This window comes from Haemaphysalis longicornis, unplaced genomic scaffold (genome assembly GCF_048455015.1).
Source record: "Haemaphysalis longicornis isolate Haplotype H1 unplaced genomic scaffold, Haemaphysalis longicornis Haplotype H1 scaffold_7, whole genome shotgun sequence".
NCBI classification, from domain to species: Eukaryota; Metazoa; Arthropoda; class Arachnida; order Ixodida; family Ixodidae; genus Haemaphysalis; species Haemaphysalis longicornis.
In genome coordinates, this window is record NW_027526422.1 from 168042820 (window position 1) to 168064559 (window position 21740).

General features: G+C 44.3%; 1 protein-coding gene across 8 annotated transcripts in view; it reads right to left on the bottom strand.

Annotated features, from left to right (window-relative positions):
* Positions 1–21740, bottom strand: part of LOC144147210 (uncharacterized) — an 83587-nt gene that overhangs the window by 22862 nt on the left and 38985 nt on the right. For 7 of the 8 annotated variants that reach the window (XR_013317861.1, XM_077679285.1, XM_077679287.1 and 4 more), the window contains exons 2-4: positions 19968–20082; positions 12713–12776; positions 8367–8518 (exon numbers count right to left, since the gene is read on the bottom strand). Coding sequence is in view for 7 of the 8 variants with exons in the window: in XM_077679285.1 (XP_077535411.1) it covers positions 8367–8518; positions 12713–12776; positions 19968–20082 (331 nt within the window). In the remaining variant the exon portion in view is untranslated. Of the gene's footprint in view, positions 1–8366; positions 8519–12712; positions 12777–13600; positions 13685–19967; positions 20083–21740 lie in introns of all 8 variants that reach the window. The other variant, XM_077679286.1, reaches the window with a different exon arrangement.

Genomic DNA, 21740 nt, shown 5'->3' on the forward strand with positions numbered 1-21740 from the left:
CAGGTGGCTGATCCCTTCCACGAGTGGTGACGATGTTGGCGAAGAAGACATCAGTGAGTCGGAGGACGACAGTAATGCGCCGGCGGAACTCCCACTCGAAGTTGCTGAATTATTTGTTAGCGAGTTGGAGGAAGAAGGAGGCTTCGATGGTTTTGCCTAAATGTAGGCTGGACTGATCCCTTCCATGAGTGGTGACGATGTTGGCAAAGAAGACATCAGTGAGTCGGAGGACGACAGTAATGCGCCGGCGGAACTGTTGCTCAATGATATGTTAGCGAGTTGGAGGAAGAGGGAGGCTTCGATGGTTTTGCCTAAATGTAGGCTGGACTGATCCCTTCCATGAGTGGTGACGATGTTGGCAAAGAAGACATCAGTGAGTCAGAGGACGACAGTAATGCGCCAGCGGAACTCCCACTCGAAGTTGCTGAATTCATTGTTAGCGAGTCGGAGGAAGAAGGAGGCTTCGATGGTTTTGCCTAAATGCCGTCTGTAAGTACATGCCATCTGTGTTTGTCAATAAACCATTTTTGAAAAGTTAGTTCTGTCTACACTTCAGACGGTATTTCTATGTGTCTCGCACTGCTTACCGGGGGATGCATTCAGAGGCGGCGGCTGCCGCAACGGTGTATTTTCCTCGCACTTTTTAACGAACTGATCCTCTATGAGTTTACCCAATTAACAAGTGTGTCTTGTGCACCGGTGAGCCTTATACACCGGTGTGACTTATATACGTTTGTTTTTTGAAAAACTCCCGTTTTCAGGTGTGTGCGACATATACAAAGGTGCGACTTATAGACCGGAAAGTACGGTACATTTTTGTTCGAAAGCAAACAGTGCTGCTATGACTAAGCAATTTGCGAATAAATGGGCAGATTTCATATTTCCGAAGTCCTTCATAATACCATCACTACTAGGGAGAAGTATGCAAACACCCTACCAGATTTCAGGAGAAAAGAATAAAGCATACTAAACTTTGCTCAACTTTTACGCATAAACAAATGTTATACATCCTAGAAAACAGCATGAAAACTTGTGTGATCAACATCATTTGGAGTAGTCTACCTAAATTAAATGCAACACGTTTTCCCACAGTCTATGCGGTAAAAAACTTAAGATCTCAATGGAGTAGATAATTTGATGACTTGGTTGTGAAACATAATAAAAGTGTGCGGGATGAAATTGACAACAGGATGACTGACAAACACACCTTAGATGTAAGAATTTCTTTAAAGGGGAAGAACAAAACCAATTTTTGCAGAGTGCATGCAGTCTAGTTCATATGAAAGCCAGCGTTTTATATATTGGGGTAACCACAAGGAATTTCTAAATACACAGGCGGACATTTTACTTTCGCACTTAAATTTTGTCTGAAAGGTGACTACACATAGTGCCTAATGTGACACTATGTTACGTGACCAAAAAATTTCGTCGATTTCGACGCATGATTCAAAAAGAGAAAGGAATAGGAACGGTTGCACATTATTGTTGTCTTAGCTGGGGAAAAGTTTTTAAACATCTCTTTTGATCTCATGTGCAGTTAAAAGTGCGGTGCTGCACGGCTCACTATCATAGTTTCCAGCATTCCTCTTGGCAGGACACGCACGGCTGGTAGATCTAAAATTCAATTTTGTAAGTTCTAGGATGCCATCAGCAAAACCATTCTCGGTTAGGTGTTTCAAGTGATGCCCTTCCATTTGGGATAAAAAAATATACTCGACGAAAATCGGTTGCCTGTTTCTTTAATAAATGCAGTCTGAAAAGCACGCCTCACCATACCAACCATGAACAGCAGAAAATAAACATAGTGAAAGAGTTCCTCTGAAGCACCTTTTTGTAATTTTAAAACAATGTTTTGTTTCTTGCCACATCTGCTAATTGTCTTCATGTGACCAAGGTACACACGGGCACCTACTCAATGCTCACAGCTGCTTCAATGTTTCATCCCACTGAGCGAAAAATGGTCAATCATGATGGCTGACCACGATGATGGCAGATCATTCTGAACGATGCAGTGGTAAAATTGAGTTTGTGTGATGAATTGCATTGACAAACTGAATCCACCTCACCCAACCTCCCCCTCAATCCAAGGCCTCACACAGGTGATGATGCAAACACATATTTGCCAAATCACAATACCGTTTATATTATTAGCGAAAAAAGGCCCATCTACAGATAAAAAAGATGCTTAGGTTATGCGTAACAGTACATCTAAGCCGTGCAAGAAGCTTAGTAATGGCTTCGATATTGCCCTTCATTTGGCTGATTCTTTTTTATATGAAGTAATCAAGCTTTCGGTGAAATTGTACCTTCTTATCAATTTTTCAAGATATACAACATGAAACCAGTGGCACAATTCTTAGTCTTTTTTAGCGCTGTGCATATATCAACTTAAAGATAATTGTATTACGTAAAGGCATTTTAAACTTAACTACAGCCATTAGAGGATCTTGCAGGAATATCGACAACTATAGGTGCACATTTGCCGGCCAGATGACATGCAGGTTGGCCAATCGGACTTTATTAAACATAGCCGACCATGGCTGCTGGTACCATGTATGAGCTGACCCATTGAGGGAGAGTATGTTGAATGTAAGTAGGCCCACACTGTACTTCGGATTCAAATAGGTGTTATGTCAAGGTAATTATTACATTAAGGGTCCGCCACTTCAGCTAATAAACATGGACGCAGTCCTCGAGCCCTCAAAAGGACAAAAATAACACAAGCGAAACGGCCATGACCAAGACGTTGGAGTGGGAACCATGCAGAAGTGGAACACTGGCATTGAGTGAAAGTGTCAAACTATCAAGGAAACCGTTCCTTAGGCAGAAAAAAAGTGTGGGATCACTTTCCTGCCACTTAATAGCTTACAAATGTACTAGAGCCTAATAGTTTAAAAGTGAGCACAAAAAATATACAAAGATCATAAAAACGTGCTACCACCCGCTCCCAGACGTTATGCTGCCATTCATGTTAGGTAAAATTTAAAATCTAGCCTGCCATACACTGAATTGTATACAATGAAATAATTTCATTTTATTATACGGTGGTGCCTATTCTGCTAAAATCTAAAGTAGAATCTGCCAAAACTGCAATGTACGAGTGCTTGTATACCATCCAGAATTGGAAAACCTACACACCGGTAATTTTACAAATTTGGCTTTTGCAGTATTAATTGGCAAAACATTTTTTTACAGAAACATTATTAAACCATGACCAATTGCCCAAAGTTAGATTGCTGGTTTATGAGGCAACACTATAAAGTTTGAACTGCGATGACTCAAAGGGAGGATGAGATCAGAGAATTTGGGGGGGGGAGGGGGAATGCATTCTGGCACCACAGGATACGAGTAGTCAGAAGTCAATAGGAAAGCCCTTAATCCTGCAGTGGACACACAGGCAACCTAAAATGATGGTAATGAAGTTTAACCGCACGCTTCTTAAACATCCGGTTTAGCCCCTATTTACTATTTTATAACTGCCTGTCATAACAAGACTTCCTATATTACTCAGACCTGCGTGCATGAGCATCAGCACAACATCCTGAATGCTACTTCCACTTTTCATGCCATGTTTTTGTTACTGATTACTGATTTTATTAGTTTCTTTGTTACTGTTAGTGATTACAGCCTTAAATCATAACCAATGTGTTGCTAACAATTGCTAATGTTCTTGTTGCTATAGGAGCATCATATTGAATGGTTTTTACAGAATACCGAGACTGGTGCTTCTAATGAATAGGAATTAAACCATCGTGCTATTGGTACAAGGTCTTTAAGACTTAGAGGGACCCTGCAACACTTACAATCAGCTACTCAGAATGTATTTTGAAATAAAGTCTTTTGTCCCAGCAATCTCCTCCCGCAAGAATTATGAAAATCTGTTCGCTATCACCGAAACTATGCGCGATGAAAAATCGCGCATAAATGTTCCAGCTCACCTCAACCGCAGACAACGTGACGAAAGCTGCGCGCTCTCTCCCGGAGAGGGAGGCGGCACACGGTGTTCTGTTCGGTGGCCTTCAATATGTCACAGGCCGGGGAGTTTCGTCCTTTCCCCCCGCAACGTGAACGGGTCTATTTCCGGTCTGGTGCCACAAAAAAGCAAGCATGGGGGACTGCTCGCAAGCAAGCGCTCAGGCTGGTAGGGCGTTTTTGGAGCAATAAACGTTTGTTGTCGAATGGGCTCGTTGAAAGTGAAATATTTAGTTCATCACTCAAACTCCGTGCGCACTTCAAACAAAAGAAACACCAAAAGTGTGCGGACAAGTTCAGACATAGAAGAGGTCCATACACAGCGCCGACGGCAGCTTATCGTCACAGGAAATGCCAGAATTTAGCCGCGAGGTTGATCAGCGACAGCCAATACGACAGCCAGGACAGCCATGGCCCGATTCACGTCGCAGAGGCCATGCCAGGGGTGCATAATGAGGAGAATTGAAGAGAGCGCGGTTGGTTTTTCCGCGTCTTTCATGGCAATTTGCGCACTTACCACTTCACGTGCACGTGTAATATTTGGCTTGGGTGTTCCTGGAAGTCTAATCTAAACGTCGCGCAGGTTTACTGCACTGCACGAAGAGTGTTGCAGGGTCCCTTTAAGGCTCACAGTAAGAGGCTTTTGTGATAGGGTGTATTCATGCCTGGCAGTTGTGCTACACCTGACAAAGGTCTGGGTAGACAAGCACAGCATTCCTCAAGCAGTGGATATAAAATCGCAACCCTTGCAAGGCATCTGTTGAGAAATAAAGAAGCGCAGGCAGGGGGCGACAGGAGGCGAAGAGGAAGATGAGGATCGGGGGTGCGCACTGCCTCGCTAATCGACTCCATCGCCGTATCGGAAGCCAGACGCTGGTCCTCTTTCGCTACACATTCTCTGGTGCCGTGATACCCGGGCACCGGCGCATGAGCGAATCTACGTTTGACGGCGCAGCGGCTCCGAGGCACGCGAGGCTTGGATACCTTCGTACTTCTTTATCCTGGAAGCCTTGCCCTCGGCCGCCGCCCCTTTCGGCTCGGGCCCAAGCCCGCCCTTGTCCCCTTGGTATTCGCAACCCCAGCGTCTTGCTTCATCGACTGGTGCCATGGACGCTCTTCGTATTCGCCGAGATGTCCTGCGAGCGACCATCTCTGGGACCATGACAGTCCTCGACGCCTTGCTGCGGAGCCAGGCAGCAACGGCCCTTGACAGACAAAATGTCCTCGACCTCATCTTGCATGACCAGGTGAGCCTTCACAAACTCGACGCTCAAGTTCAGGAGAACCTGAAGGATGAAGAATTTGATGCCAACGTTCTGGAACCGATCGATTACGACGAGCGTATCTGCGCCCTGCGAACGCGCGTACGCTTCTCTGCGAGCCAAGACTCTAACGCAAGCCCCGTCCATCAACCTCAGGCGGCCCTGTTTACTACCCGCATCGCACCCTCGACTATTTGCTCGCTCCCTAAGGAGGCCCGGCAGACAATGGTCCCGGGTGACGTGCCGCCTGTCCGGGAAATGACTGGTGCGCGGGTAGAACAGGACAACAACGACGGAGGTGCTGCGGCCTTTCAGGACGCCAAGCAGGACACCGAGGTGCTCAGCCCGGGAGAGAGGCTCCAGCAACTGCGCAGTCCTGCTGCTTCCGTGACTGCTGTCTCGGGGAAGTCTCAAGGACACTCCTGGGACCTGGGCATCGCTGACGCGGCTATCGTTTTTGAGAGAGCCCAGCGGTCCTGCCGTAAATCTAGCCTAGCCAACGAGACTTCTGCTTTGGAGATGTCTAAGTGGCCCCAGACAGATGCTGGCATCACAGACGCGATTTCAACTTCGGAGACGTCCGTACAGCCCTTTCGCAACCCTCGTTTCGACAACTTGACTTCCGCTCCGGAGGCGTCTGACCCGTTCTGCCACGGCCCTAGCGTCGATGATGCGACTCTTGTTTTGGAGACCACCGAGCTTTCCTGTGTACTCGTGACGTGTTCAGAGAACGTTCACGGCTGAGCAAAAGGGCTTTGGTGCCTCTCAAAAATCTTCCAGTGTCTTCTGGCTTTTGTTACGAATGCTTGTCATGAAGAACCACCGTTGTCACAAAGTCACAAGCACATTCGGCTATGTCAGATGACAATAACAAAATAGCAAGCGTGTGTGGAATCAACGGCTACCCTGTGTTCTTGGATTGGATTCGGGTTTAGACAAGAGTGCAGTGAGAAATGTTCCTGGGCGGTTTCGGTTTCACTGGTTTGGGCCAGCAAGGGCTGGTTGGGGAGGGGGGCGCTTGTTTGGTACTGCGCGAAAACTCGAAATACTCAAAACATGAGAGGGGGGCACTTCTATGGGTGGGGGCACTTGATCGGCATTTTACGATATGTACTAACATGGCTTGACAATACATGGTTTTAGGAACAAATCACTGACATGTTTGCTAGGTAAGGAGGAGGTTCTCAGTCTACATTGATAAGGTGTTGTACAACTCAGTATTATAGACTTGTAGCAGTTGTTTACACAAAACTGGCATCTAGAAATATAGGATTGTGCTTAAAGCTTTCGTGACCGTGGAAAAATCGGTTTTTTTTGGGTAATCCAGGAAATATTTTTTTCCTGCCACAGAACATTATTGATGCTAAAGTGTAAAATATGAAATGAGAGAGGAAGGATAGGGTTTTCCAACAGTAAAAATTTCAAAAAAAAACTGATTTATTACAAATTTTATCAAAAATTATCAAAAAAAGTAACAAATAGAAAACAAAATTGATGAGAACATTAATGCTACTTTGCACAGGGTACACACAAAAAATTCTGAAATTTACAATTTGCACATAAGGCCCTTAAAGAGTAATACTGCAAATATGAGCTCTGTAAGTACAAAAGTTATTTACATACATACAAGAATAGAAACACTAGTGCCCATCAGTTGTTTTTGGATAGCCCAGGAAATTTTTTTCCTACCACAGAAAATGATTGATGCTAAACTGTAAGCTATGAAATGATAGAGGAAGGATAGGTCTTTCCAACAGTAGTAATTTAAAACTACAGATTTATTACGAATTTTATAACAATTATCAAAATAAGAAAAGGAACAAAAGGAAAAAAAACTGGATGAAAATTTCAATGCTACTTTGCACAAGGTACACATAAGAACAGTTTGAAATATGCACTTTGAACACAAGACCCTTAGAATAATACTGCAAATATGAGCTGTGTAAGTACAAAAGTTGTTTACACACATACAAAAGTATAAATACTACTAGTGCCTACCATGCCACCGTGCGTTTCTCGACGTGGAAAAACACAGGTTGGCTGCGCATGTTTCACAGATACTTATTTTCTGCTCTACCTTCCTTTCTTCGTAACACAGTTTGCAGTTCCGGTATTTTTCAATTTTTTGTAATTGGTGTTGGGCACCGTGAGGTGCAGTTTTACCGTACACAATAGAAGGGACGGTTGGGACTGCGAGGTGTTGCTTATCACAGCCGAGCAGCTGTTCAGTGAGCTCAAGTCTGAAAGCAAACTTATCGAAGTAAAAGCTTTGTGACAACTCCGCAACTTCTGGATGCTGCCAACAAAATCAATGGCTTTGACCAACCGCCGTGCACTACCCAGGAGCGCTACACCAAGGTCAACTCCGGACCATCTTCGCTGAGAGAACCTGACTCTTTGTGCAGCTGGTGCCAAGTGGTCTTGCCCGAACAAAGCCGACCACCCCCAGATAAGAGCTGTGACATTTAGAACAGGCAGGATCCGTTTACATCAATGCATGCCTGCGATAAAATGGCCGGAGGAGTAAGTGAAACTCAAGGGCAGATACCTGTTGATGTTACGGGGCGCTTTGATGCATTTTCGCCATCTGTACTAAAGCCTGACGAATTGAAGGCATCTTCCGTGTCTGTGCCGCTAGCATCATCCAAAGATTTTAGCTCAGGTTCATCAAAATCCGTCGGAATTCGCAATTCGCGTGAAGCATCGGTGAGCGTCGATGACGCCATAATTGAAACCACGCGAGCTCACCTGATCACCGGCGAAGGACATTTTAAAATCTCCCCTGCGGCGGAGAAAAAAACTTGAAAGCGAAATCGACAAAATACGTCCTCTTTTACCCTTTGGATGGCGATAGCGTCCAGGAGCGCTCGCAGAGTGTCAAAATTTGAATTTATATTTATTGATAACATACTATCGATGGGAATAGGCGCAGTCACGAAAGTGTTACTCCTACCAGGTCTAGGGTTGCACCATCCGAACACTTTTATGCAAGTGCAGATCAGGTGTAAAGTTTTTTACAAAAAAGCTCTACCCCACTGCAAATGTATTTATTGTGCATTATAAGCATCTGAACACTAACCCTTCACATGTTGCACAGGGTGTGATGCCACTTGCTCACTCCTGCTCTCTTACCTCTCTTGGCTTGACTGGGTGACAAGTCCGGGGAGTTTGAACTCCCAAGGTGCTGTTCGGAGATGCGCCGCTTCCGCATTGACAGCAGCGTGCTGTGGCCCTCACCACCGAGCTCAGCTTTCGGCACACAAGAAGTACGAGCTGCTGGAGGCCTGTACAGTTCATGAGGAAAGCACATCTGGAGGAGCAGTTTATAAAGCCATTATTGCATACTAAAAAAAAAGTGCAAAGCTGGGCGGGTTTGTAGGGATTCATGATAAAAACAGCACAAGGGACATAATTTTTTTTTCTACGTGCTCTTGTATCTTTCACATCCATTTAGGGTTGTTTGTTCTCGAGTAAAAAAAATGATTTCACCCTATTTTTACGCCCCGAACATGTTTCAGAAGAATCGGGTTAAACCTGATTCCTCCCCGAACGGAATTTTTCAAAGTGACGATTTGTACAATCGTGCGCTGACGGTCCGCCGTTCTCAACCAGTGCTTGCTGAAAGCTTAAACACAGCTTTCAAACTTCTTCAGTATTGGCATGACTCTACTGCTCTCTACCCCAGGCTCGCAAATGCTGCCCTGACATTTTGTGGCTAGCTAGGGGAAGCTGTGATGTCGACAGAACATTCTCTTAGCTTAGATATGTTAAGTGATCGGACAGGTCTCGAACAGAGATCGACATGTTGCGCATGCAGATGTAATGTATGTAAACAAGGATGAATAACATGTTGCAGTCCTAATAAATTATCGATGCTCTTTACTGTCATCATTACTAATTCATTTCCCAACAAACGACAAATATCCCAGAGTATTTGCCAGAAAACCCTGATGTCCCCCCAATCACCGGGTTGAAACGAACACCATTTTAACGCATTAAAGTTAAGCTCACGATAAATTTTGGTAAAATAAACAGTGTATTACTTAGTGCATCTGTACATTCCACCCAGAAAAACCCGAATTTCAGGATGATTTAAAAAAAGACCTGCTTTATCCCCGATTACCACTTTGAAAAATAGCACCTGATATTTACCGTTTCTAAAATATAAAACTTGAAAACAAACAATTATAGGTATAGTTCGTGGTTTCTTTCAATCAAATTTGTTCGTCAGTAAACAGCGCCCGTACTTGTGTTTCTACTTGTGCCCTGTCCCTTGGGCCATTTTAACCATTACTGCAGTTCCAGCACGTCATTGATGCTGTCATATAGTTTCTAGACAGTTAATTCCCAACTCGAGGGTCACAGAGTGCCCACTAAACAGAAAACAGTAGACCACATTGCCTCTCGAGCTAGAAAATGCCTGCAGAGTTACATTAAGGCACTCCAGTGTTCCCGAGAGCTGCTACTGGTAGCCTCAAACACAGCGTAAATTATAGAAATGAACAAAAAATGCACAGGAAAAGCCAATCGCACTGATCCAGAAAGCTGCTGATAGATAAGCGGTTGGCACACGGGCTCTACTGCCAAAAACCAACAAATACGCACTCTAAATAGCCACAAAATGGCAATTATGTGGCTTCATTATTGCATTTTCAAAAATGTGCGCTTCCCTTTTCCACATTGCCTTGAAAAATGCCATGCTGTTTATGCAGAAAGAAAGCCTTTCCAGACACTGCCTTACAATCACTTTACATAGTGGACTGACCATCACAATGTTGAGAGCTACTTCATTGAAAAAAATTATTGTTTGCGAGGGCATTTTTAAGGTCATTCTATGAGCCACAAGTTAACTTAACGCAATTATTACTTGCTAGGGCATGCTTTCATATAGTCATTTTATAAGCCACAGGTTAACCTTCAGAAGCGATAGTTGGATGTTTTGGTATATATTCATCATGAGTAAAGGAGCCCCTCACCCACCGGATGGGAAGCCGCTCTTTCCAGCTCAGCCTTGGACGACCAGCACGGACTGATCAACCAGGCAAGACGGATCGCAGCAGCGAATGGGGCCCTGGACTAAGGGCACCACCCTCTGAGAGCTAGATAGCCTGACTTTATAATAATGTTCTCTACTACTACTACTACGAAAATGGGTAAAGTGCTATGAAGAGCTTTGCTGTGTGTACTTGCTTGTCTCCAATTCTGTAGCACTTTTGCTACCATAAAAAAGTTTACTGCTATTGCAATCAGTACGCTTGAGGCTGGGCTGTCATTGTCCATACACCTTATTGCCTGTACACAGGGGTTCGCTCGTTGGTCTCATGGAAGCTCAATCTCCAATTCTTGGCTTCAGGAACAATGTCTAAATGACAAGGTCATATTGCCACAAAAGACCCAAATAGAGGTAAAATAATGCACTGAAACATGCTTTTCCCTTGCACAAAATACTGCATTCTTGTGTACAGAACCCTCCCACTAAGCAATGCCTCTAAAGCCTCAATACTACCATCACACACATACCCAAATGCCAGTTGAAGGCAATAGACCCTGCTGCCAAACGCAACCCCAGAGGTAAAAGTTGATATAGCTCTACTAGAGCTCAACTTGTAACACAAAAAGAATGCTTTCCTGAAGATATTGTACTGTTTGGTGTAGGCTATTCAATTTTTTTGGCTATCTTGCAAGAGATGAGAATAAATACTAAACTTCAATTGATTCTAAAAATGCCACCAGAAATTCCATTTTTGAAACACACTAACATAAACTGAAACTTTATCAGAACTGCCACACCTTCGTGATTTCATCCATCACTGCAGACATCTCAACGCTGCTACTGATTTGGTGCTTCTCCACAAGGCTGCATTTATCAACAAAAGCTGTTAGCCTAAATCCTTCCTGCTGTGCATTGCCTGTATACTCAAAACCTGCTTTAGAGGCCCACAATGAACCCAACCACCGCGCTGAAATTTTTGTTTATCTTTCTTTCAGGTGGTCCTGGCAAACAATCCTTTGGACTGTCCTCTCTAGGGGCCTATTTTTCCTAGATGGACAGAGGGCTTGACTGGTTGTGGGATTAAACGCACTGAAACTACACCTGAGCAATGAGGCATTCCCTAGTGGAGAGCTTCGGATTAACTTTGAGCACTTGGGGATTTTCAACGTTCACCGAAATCTCGAACACATAAGCGTTTTCGGTGTTCGCCTTCACCTGAGAAGCAGCCACTGCTGTGGCCAAGATTGGACCCACACCCTTGGACTCAGCAGCACGCCTTAGCCACCGAGCTACCGCAGCCGGTCAATATGGACAAACACTGCACAGGCCATGCTGACATGGAGTGCATATTTAGCACTGAACAAAAATTTCGAGTTATCCTTACCCGTGCATTTGTCCATGCTGCTTTTAGGAAGTGCATTTGCTTCATTTGATTCCCAGTATCTTGAAACTACCAAATGTGCATGGCGTTTCTATTACAAGCATGCTAATAAATAATTGTATATTAACTTTTTTATTGAGCAAGTCATTTTTCAGTTGAATTTCATAAATTTACGGTTTCCTACGCCTGCCCCCTAAAATTCAGCTTGCTGTGTTAGCGAGTTGAAAACAAAACAAATTTTGCAAATTATTTTTAACGTGCATTGGGTTTTTACAGACACATTGAAGGCAACCGGCAAGTTGGCTTCAAACAAGTCTGACCTTCCCACAGCCAGTTTAGCATTGATACGGTGCTGAAAGATGCCTTAGTTTCTGAGAAATTGCTAATCAAACGCTGATCAAACGTGACGTGAACAGTGACTGCAGTCGCTGCTCGCATCACAATAAACAGGAAGCGAGACAGTGGGTGTTGTATAGCAGTATAGAAGATACCGAATACCACGCTATCACGTACTGAGCGGCTTGTTCAGTTTCGGTCAAATCAGTCGTGCTTTAATGGGCTACCACGTCCGTTGCAGCTCCAGACCACTAAGCAAAATGTTCCTTCACAGGGCCCGTGATCAGTAATGAAGTTTGTTTAAGAAAAAATGGTCCTTTTGGGGCTCCACAAATGTTGGTGTTGAACCAACTGCTTGTGCGAACCTTGCACGCTTTCTCAAAAAGTTGTACAGCTGCCCCAAGTATGGACGAGTAGCACTATCGAGCGGCAGCCACGAAAGATGTACCACACGCCAGACGATTTAAGCCCTTCTGGTGCAAGCTGTGGGGTACAGCCAGTGGCAGCGGCACCTGCCTTCACGTTTCCACTATTTTCTACCTTATTTTTAAAAAATTTACGCATTAGAGAGGTATATTCCTGTACTCAGTGAGCTAATCAATATATAAAGTTTAACTTGTCTTTTGACTATAGCGTCCCATTAAAAATGTGCAGTTAATATCCCATGCCACCTGCTGTTGGTAATGTAACTGTGATTGGATTCGGATTCACGCTGGTACAAAATTCTCCAGTGTTTTCTATCCTACAAGGTCACCAGACAAGCCATACCTCCATACGACATTCTTTTCCAGCAGGAACTTGGCAAAGACGAGAAAAGGTGCAGGATCCAGGCCTGCAAACATGCACAAGCAGCAAATATAGAAGCCTTGAGATATCTGTGCTCACACTTGAAATAAAAGCCTTTAGGATCGGTGACTTGTCTGGCCAAAAATGAACACACAAATTAGTATACAAGCCCTGGCTTGGATGCATGGTCCCCAAGATAACTTCAAAAACCCCAGATCAAGCACTTAACAGCCTCCACCATCTCATAACTGGGAATGCAGGTCACTCCCCATATGTTGTTTTGACCTGGAGCAAGAGGTTGTTTTTAACATTGGAGCATTCATCTTAAGAAACCTCTTCATACCGACCATTCATGGCACTGTAAGGTATGATGATCTGGAACATGAGTGGAAAGAATGCAGCAGAAAACGATGAAGCAAGGCAGGAGTGGAAAGAATACAGCAGCAAACAATGAAGCAAAGCATGACAGAAAGCAGAAGCAGATGATAATACAAAGAAAATATGTTCAGAGAATAATTACATGGTTAAATTGTCGAAGATGCCTTTATTTCGAACCCCGATCAGTTACATACAAGGCGGAGACAGAGGAAGGGAAGTGAGTTGCCGTGAGGGAGGAGACTTCAGAACTATATGAGGCTGCCCAGCCGTAATAATGCATGCCAGAAGGGGAAGATTGCCTCCAAGCATCCTCAGTGCAGGCCAGTCATGAAGTACTCCCCTCCATGGTTGATTGGTAGCCGTCATTAAAGGTAGCTTGGGAAAAAAAAACTCGTTGCCTGTACACTTTTCAAGTGCAGTCAGTCGTGGTGTGACAGAGTTGCCTCTGGGCAACCTATGAATTGCTCCTGGAATTCAGCACCTTGCACTCACGAAGCTAGGTAGACAGGTTCAGCCTTGCTTCCCAGCAGGTCTGTGGTGGTTGCGTTGAAGCAGGATTCAACCAGCAGCATTGGTCTGCAATGCACAGATGGCTGGCCAATTAAGTCACTGCAGCCCTCCCACATTGCATGAAAGGCTCGGCCTGTCATTGAGCTTTGCAAGGTACTGCAAAATTCCATACAACTGATGGTCTGAGGATGAACGACTAGTAAAATGATTTGAAGCAGTATGTGACAAATGGGCCTACACTCACTTAAATGCAGCCTGCAATGCCGTTAGAAAATTGCTTCCACAATTGATTTTCCACCTTACTAGGATCTTAACATTTGCAACAAGCATTTATTCAGTGATGTATTTGGTATCAAAAGGTTTACTGAATATAACTATAGTTTTTAACATACAAATAGCTAGCTTTGTGCCTATTCAAATTTTTAGACATCTGCTCCTTTTTATTTTGGATATTTTTACCTGGCTTAAAAATTATATTCAGAATCTAATCATGCTAACCTTAACTTATTCCACAGTTATAAAAATGAGCTCTCACTATGACGAACATGAAAACGTTGTCACCATTACGAACACATGAATAGTGGCTCACGAAATGCAATAAAGTGCATAATCGTGAGAACAGGCCCTGGGTCCCTTAGCTCAAATACACAATTAAAAAGAACAAAGCAAGCATAACTCCACATCGAGTAAATGAAAAGTTGCAAACAGGAATAAAAACATGGCAGTGCTAAATTCACCAAGCTTTTAAAAAATGCTTGTTGGCAAGTAGCTTCAATTGCACAAATTTGTAGAACGGCTTCTAACCAAAGGCAGCCCCAGCAGACTTTGTGGATAAAAATTCCTAATTCATCTGTTTGCCGAAAATACTCGTGACATTTTTTTATCTTTGGGCCTTTTGTTAACCAGAACAGGCTTTGTCTGATATAAAAAGCATTGGCCAAAGCCTTACGCATGTGATTATCTTGTCTAGATAGCTATGCTGGAGAATTCGCAGCTTCAATGGCCACACAGTAAACAAACACACAATCAAGTTGTCACGGCATAGGTGGTACCTCCCTGCCATGCACAGGTGCCTCGCCTTTCACCGGGCTACATAAAATAAACACAACACTCAAGCATGATAAAGCAAACACTTCCACAAATGACAACAAATTTAACAGCGCAAACGTTAGAACACAAAAATCAATCTACGGAACATTACATTCAGCCCCATATTTAACTATAGTGAGTAGCTATTTACAACGAAACCCCAAGTCCAAAAAAAAAACAAAAAAACAAAGTCCAATCCCCACACACAATTCGTACAATCCACACAGAGTGCCTTCACAGACGGCCGAACGTGAATCAAGGCACCTTGCAAGGCCCCTTACATGGAAAGTGCCCTACCATTGGCTTGATGCTCATCTGGCAACTCTGGTGGCATTCGAGGTGCACTGCTGATGCAGTCCTATGGAGAGGAACCTCCATCACTGACGTCTAATTAGGATAATGGCAAACTCTTGGACAACTACTGATAGTGATTAGAATGCTCTGCTCAGGTTGTCCTCAGAAGCAAAACATATGTTGCCAGCATCTTCTGGGGTTAGACCCAGATGAGCAAAAGCAGTCCTTCTGCAGCTAAAGTTGTTGTAATGTGCTCCATGTTTCCTGAGCCTTCATGACACCTCACCACTCCACCTCCATGCATGATCGCTTTACTGACAACACGCTTTCATATCCTGCGTCACCACTTTTGTTTTTTGCAACCTTCCAATTAGGTGGTGCACCAGCTTGTCTATTTGCGACACTCATGACCCAAATATTAATAGTAGACCACAGTGCAGGTCCCACTGCTGGTGAGCAGGTAGGCACAAAAAATTATCATTGCACTGTTTTCATCTCTGATGCAGAAGATTGGTTAAGCAGCGAACTGTTAACTACAGAAATTGCCACCGTTGCCTCTGTCAACATGGATTGTCAGCACCAAAACACTCATCGCTATTGCCATTATCTTCATTGACATGGAAGGTCGGTCAAGGTCAATGTACACCACCACAACTGTAGCCAATGATTGTTATTGTCGTCACCTTTGTTGACAAAACGTTGGCCAAAGCTACCATTTTTCACCTAGTTTGTTACACCATCTTTGTTGACATGTGGACACTGCAGCAGCCAAAACAATTATCGATGTCGTCGTATTCATCAGCCCACAGGACTGGTGTGAAAGCTTATTTGGCCTTGACATGCATCACCACCTTTGTTGACGCATGAACAGTCAAAGCCAAAACAACTGTCATTGCTGTGACCCGCTCTGTGGACTCAGTTCGGCCACAGAGGGAAATACATATCACGACATTATCACCCACGATATCTGTCACTGTCCCAGAAAACTATGGTAATATTACACATAGGATGTAGATTAAACATTACAGAATTCGTCTGCTGTCAGTACATGACCACCTATGGAAGGGGTATGATTACAGAAAACCGCAGCAACTTGTTCTACCGGCACAATCTGGACCCAAATTATATGACAATTAGACGTTAAGACAAGTCTACCATTACACTCAAGAAGTCGAAGCTAAATATAATTTTCGTAAAGACAAGCCACAGCTCTGCTGCTTCAGCAGGTTTTACACTGGGTGGAACTGGCTTTAATTTTTTCTGCTAGCCATAATACATGACAGCTACCCCGCTTTATATGGAAGACCAAGATAGGCTACTACACAAGATTAACCATTGCCGCCTGAGGGGAAATGTAAGATGCAGAAAAAAACTAGACAGGACAAGCATAAAAGGATGAAAGATATACAAAGGACAGAAGGATAGGAAAAGGCGACTAGCTGATCTCCCCAAGGTGAAACGGCCCTGGTGCAGCCGTAACCAAGAAGCAGGGACCGAAGTTGCATGCTGTTTCAGCTGAGAGGCCGTAAAGGCACTTAAACAACCTCAGGGTCAGCTCAGCAACATAGATGCCCTTTTCCTTGGATACGGCTGAGGCACACGCAGCAGAGGCAAGGGTGGATCGAACCCACATGTGATGAAGCCCATGGTGTTGCAGTGCACCAAATGCCTACAGGAGCTCGGCACTGTGGTGGCACTACTCACCATACACCTTGACTTGTCAAGGTTCCCTCTGTGGAGCAAAAAACTGGAAGTAAACCTGAACAGCACAAAAAATTAGGCCATAGCATAGGCATATGAAAAGACTGACACGTGATGTTTTCCAGCTGTTTATTTTTCAGGTTTCCCAGCCATTTTAAATACAAAGTGTCATCAAAACTTCTAGAAATTTCCATGGAGCCAATCACTGCAATTGTACATTAATACAGTCTTAACAACACACTCTGAACAGCTGAGAGAAGACAAGCAAAAGATGTTGCATTTTAGCACCACTTTTACCTGGCTGGGCAGAAAGGTAATGCCAGTAAGAAGCCGGTTTTCTCCTGTGAAATATCGAAAGCTCACGGTGCGAAAGTGTACATCTGTTTATATAGTATCAAATAAATGAGAGTAATGGTCATGATGGCATGCTCAAACTTATTTTTAAGGAACAACTGCTAGAAATCACATTTTTTCATGCAACAAAAGAGGATGGGTGGACATTGGCATGATTCTGAACCACATTTGTGCTGTGTAGGCAAGCATTATGAAACATTATTGCTTTCAGATTTTGCAACTTATAGGTGCTTGTTGTAGTTGCTCAAAGTTTTTTGTCAACTAATGTATACTCACTCATTTTTCTTTATCTTTGGTTCAACTTCCATAACAGTTTTTCCCTCCATGTTAAAATGGGAATACTGTATTAACTCGAATTCAGGCCGATACTTCTTTTTAAAAAAATTTCTTCACAAAAGTCGGGGGTCGGCTTAGATTCGAGGATGTAGCTTTCCTGTCACAGCTAGACGCTCAATGCCATCTCACGACCATAGGCTAGCAGCTTGAAGGTTTGCAGGCTCCATTTTGCTTGTTTGAACATTGTGAGCCCAGCTCTCAGTGTTCGGTACTTGCTTGCGCACATTGCTGCATGACCTTTAGAAGTGACCATGTTCACGGCACAATGGCGCCCACCAAGCGGTGCCACTATACTGTGACTTAAGCGGAAGGTAGACTTAGAGGCCAAGAGAACTTCAAACCTCCAAGCACAGCGCGACTTCAGCGTCGATGAGACGAACGTGCGCCGATGGCAAGAGCAGCGGAATAAACTTTCAACTGTGTGCCAAGCAAATGGCCTTTACAGGACCCAAGAAAGATCGACACCACAAGGTGGCGAAGGAAGTCACGGACTTTATCCGGTAGCAAAGAGGGGGTGGAATGCCTGTGACGACGGAGACAATACAGGCGAAGGCGAGGGAGATCGCAAACATTTAAGGCGTCGTGTGGACTCAGTTCAAGGCCAGCAGGGGCTGGATCACTCGTTTTATGAAGCAGTTCGTATTCAGCCTGCGACGGCAGACGTTTGTGTGCGCAAAAGCAACCCCCCGACTTCGAGGAGAAGCTAGACGCATTTCAGTGCTTTGTCATCAAGAACCTGGTGGAAAAGGAGTGCCGAATCGGCCAGCTCGCTAACGACGATCACACCTCGGTATATTTTGACATGCCTGTGGCCTACACCGTGAATGACAAGGGCGCAAAAGAAGTGAAAGGCAAAACTGCAGGCTACGAAAGCTCTGCACTACCATGATGTTGTGTTGCACGGCTGATGGGTGAAAGCTGCCGCCGTACATTATTTTTAAGAGAGGAGGTTTTCCCTAAGAACGTTATTGTAAAAGCCCCCAAGAATGGTTGCATGAGTGGTGCCCTCGTTGAAGATTGGATTAAGACTGTTTGACAGCGCTGTGCAGGGGCTCTGCTGTTTAACGCTATCCTGCCCATGGGAAAAGCGGTGATTTTGGGTAATCTAGGAAACAATTTTTTCCTGGCCACAAAAAATATGCAAAGTGCATGGTATCAAATTGTAAAAGAATAAATTTATTTGCAGTGGTGATTGTTTCAAACATAGGTTTTTATTTGACAAAATGAGAAAAAAAGCTGTACAGAAAAGTTTTGGGACAAACACAAAAAGCAAGCAAAAATGTCAGCGTTGCTTCAATTAGAAAAAATACACAAGAATGCAAGACATATATTTTGTACATATGCTATCAGTGCGAAACCTGCAAATATGAGATGCCTAACAAATTTCTTGACTTACAAAAAAAAAGAAGAATTCTAGCACTAGTGTGTTTCGTGCCACTGTGCAAAGCAGTTCCTCGGAACCCAGGTTGACCACACACAGATCGGAGGAAACATTGGTTTTCAACTCCACTCTTCCTTGTTCGGAGCACAATTCACAGTTTCAATACTTCTGCATTTTCTGGGGCTTCTGGGCTGGTTCGGCGCACTGCCGCTTTCGGTGCTAAAATCCGTCGATGAAAAGTTTTCCTCGGAGTCAGTGCTACTAATGTCATCCAAAAAGACGCGTGTAGAATTGTCCGAACCGCTAAAAATGCGGCGTTTCCGCGGCGCTGTAGCGCACGATGTCAACACCGTCTCGGTATCATCCAAGGGCCCATCCCTGACACCAGTGGAGCTTTAAAAAATCGTGGCACGCAGAGAAGAAAACCAAAGAGGATATACGTGTGTTTACTACTCAGTAGATGGCGCCAGAGTAGAGCGCCAAATTCACATGGGAAAAAGTCACAATTTTAAGTTTAAAGTGTCGACAGTATACTATCGATTTGAATAGCTGTAGGCAGGAAGGTGTTAAAGAGTCACTCCTGGTTCTAGACTCCTACTACGGCCACTTGAGAGATTCCGTAAAGTCCGTGCTTTCGGAGGGCGGTACGGACATTGCAGCAATACCCTGCGGAATGACGAGCCAGCTACAACCACTCAACGTGGGCATCAACAAACCATTTAAGGACAGGCTGCGGAAGCATTACGACTGGCTGACGCTGCAAGATCACCAACAAACACCGACCAGGCACATCAAGCGTGCTTCATTCAGCCTACTTGCGAACTGGGTTGCCGCGTCATTGAACAAACATCTGGCAGAGCTGATTGCAGCATCTCAAACGCACTTGATGGAAGTGAGGACACTGGACTTGTGGGAAGAGGACAGTAACAAAGATTTGTTACAGCGATAGGGAGAACAGCGATGTCGACTACAGCGAGTGAGCACTGAATGTACTACGACAAGCGCCACAAGTGTAATAAAGTGCATGTCTTAGTCTCCGTCCAGCGCCTTTTTTTCCTTCGGCTTACATTCGAGGTAAGCTTTTTTTTAATTTTCTGACCTTCTGAATTTTGAGGGTCGGCTTAGAATCGAGGCAAGCCAAGACTCGAGTATATATGGTAGATTGATTCTGCTCTTTCTATCCTGCTCTCTTACCTTCCTTTATTTTGATGCGCACCGAGCTGGGGTTCGGATTGCCAGAGATGAGCTCTTCCTGTGCTGTGCGCTGCATGTTGTCGACTTCCTCACCGACACCGGTCACGGGTCCTGACTGCACAAGGAAAACAGCACAACTGAGTGCAGCAGCCGCAAAACAATACAGGCCTTCAAATCTCCATCCCCCATATCGCACACTACATGGTGTAAGGCACGAAGTACAACACAGCCATTGCACAACTGAGATCTAGACCAATGTACCCCCATAATCCTTTTGCCACAGGAGCAGCAGATCTGCTATTAGTGGTTACTACTGAGCACTGCTCATCCTTGTGCTTGTTCTACACAACCACTAAAAGACACCGTGAAATAAATATAGCTAGATAAGCTTGTCTGGAAAACAGAAGTTGAATGGTGTGGAAAAAAAAAGTTCAACGCTCCATAAAACATTAAATTTTTGTAAAGGTGATTAAATGACTGGCCAGCTGGAATTCAGCTTGACTCCCATGAATCCAGCTGATTCAGAAGGCCTTGCCATCACATGCTGCCCAATGCCTGTGCTTGTGTTGAGGTCACCCGGTTGCCTGGCTTCACCGCCTTTTCGCCTTGGACATGCTCTGTCCCCACCATGGGGATGCTCGAGCCACTATCTCAAAAGGGATAGCAGCAAGAATACCAGCTACTGAATCCGGCTAGTCTTACTGTTGCACTCCACGGGCCGCTAAGCCTCACCAACCTGAAGTACAGTAGCCCATCGTTAACTTGAACCAGGCACACGCATGAATTCTTATTGAACCCTATTTTCACTCGAACAGATGCCTTCAAAAACTGCTTTTTTCCCCAGGACTGTCACAGAATGGAATTGCTTACCCCTTGATGTTTTAGGAGCAAGAGATACTGCAGAAGCATTACAGTGTCATGTTTTTTCTCGTTAACGTGTTCTGTCGTGCCGGTCTTGCAAATTATGTGTATAAGATGCAGGGTACCATTAATTGTTTCTGATATATTTATTCCTTATGCTCTTTTGTGCTCATCTTATTCGGACGTTTTGTATAGCCCCTCTCGCTAGGGTCAAAGTTTTCACCTGCAGTATCCGTAAATAAATAAATAAATAAAATATCTCAGTTAAGTCGAACATTTTTGTACCCTTAAGTGCTATGTATTTGCCCCCTTTATATCGAAACATTTTTCTAGGGATTACGGATATCTCGAAATGTTGACAGAGGACACAAGGCAACGTCCGCTACAAGCAGCTGATAAGGTCTCTATGCGAACGCTTGACTCCTGGCCCTACACGCTGAACACAGTCATGGATGGCAAATTTGAAATTTCCACTGCCGTGGTGGTTTCATATCCAACGTGTGAAGCAACTGTGGGAGTGATAACTTGTGCGTCCCCATGGCGCCCATGGGTGGCGCCACTTGTGTGCAGGTGATCATGGGTTCCTTATCGATGTCGGACCATGACCAGATCCAGCACTTGCAGGTGCTTTCCACAGTGGAGCTTTTGTTACCACACTAGCTATGATTTCAGTAGCCTGGCCACTAATTTTCGGCATTTTGCTTGACTCACGACTCCACTTATCACGAAATTTTTAGTGGATTTTACCATTTTTAATTAATCAGGTATTCCTGCATAAACAAATTAAAGCCCTGGACTGCAGGATCCAGGAGGGCCTCAGCGGTTCAGAACTCAAAGCCGACCTGGCTGCCTCTAGGAGCTTGACGCCAAGATGATGAAAATTTCTATGTGAGTCAAGTTCACTACAATGTC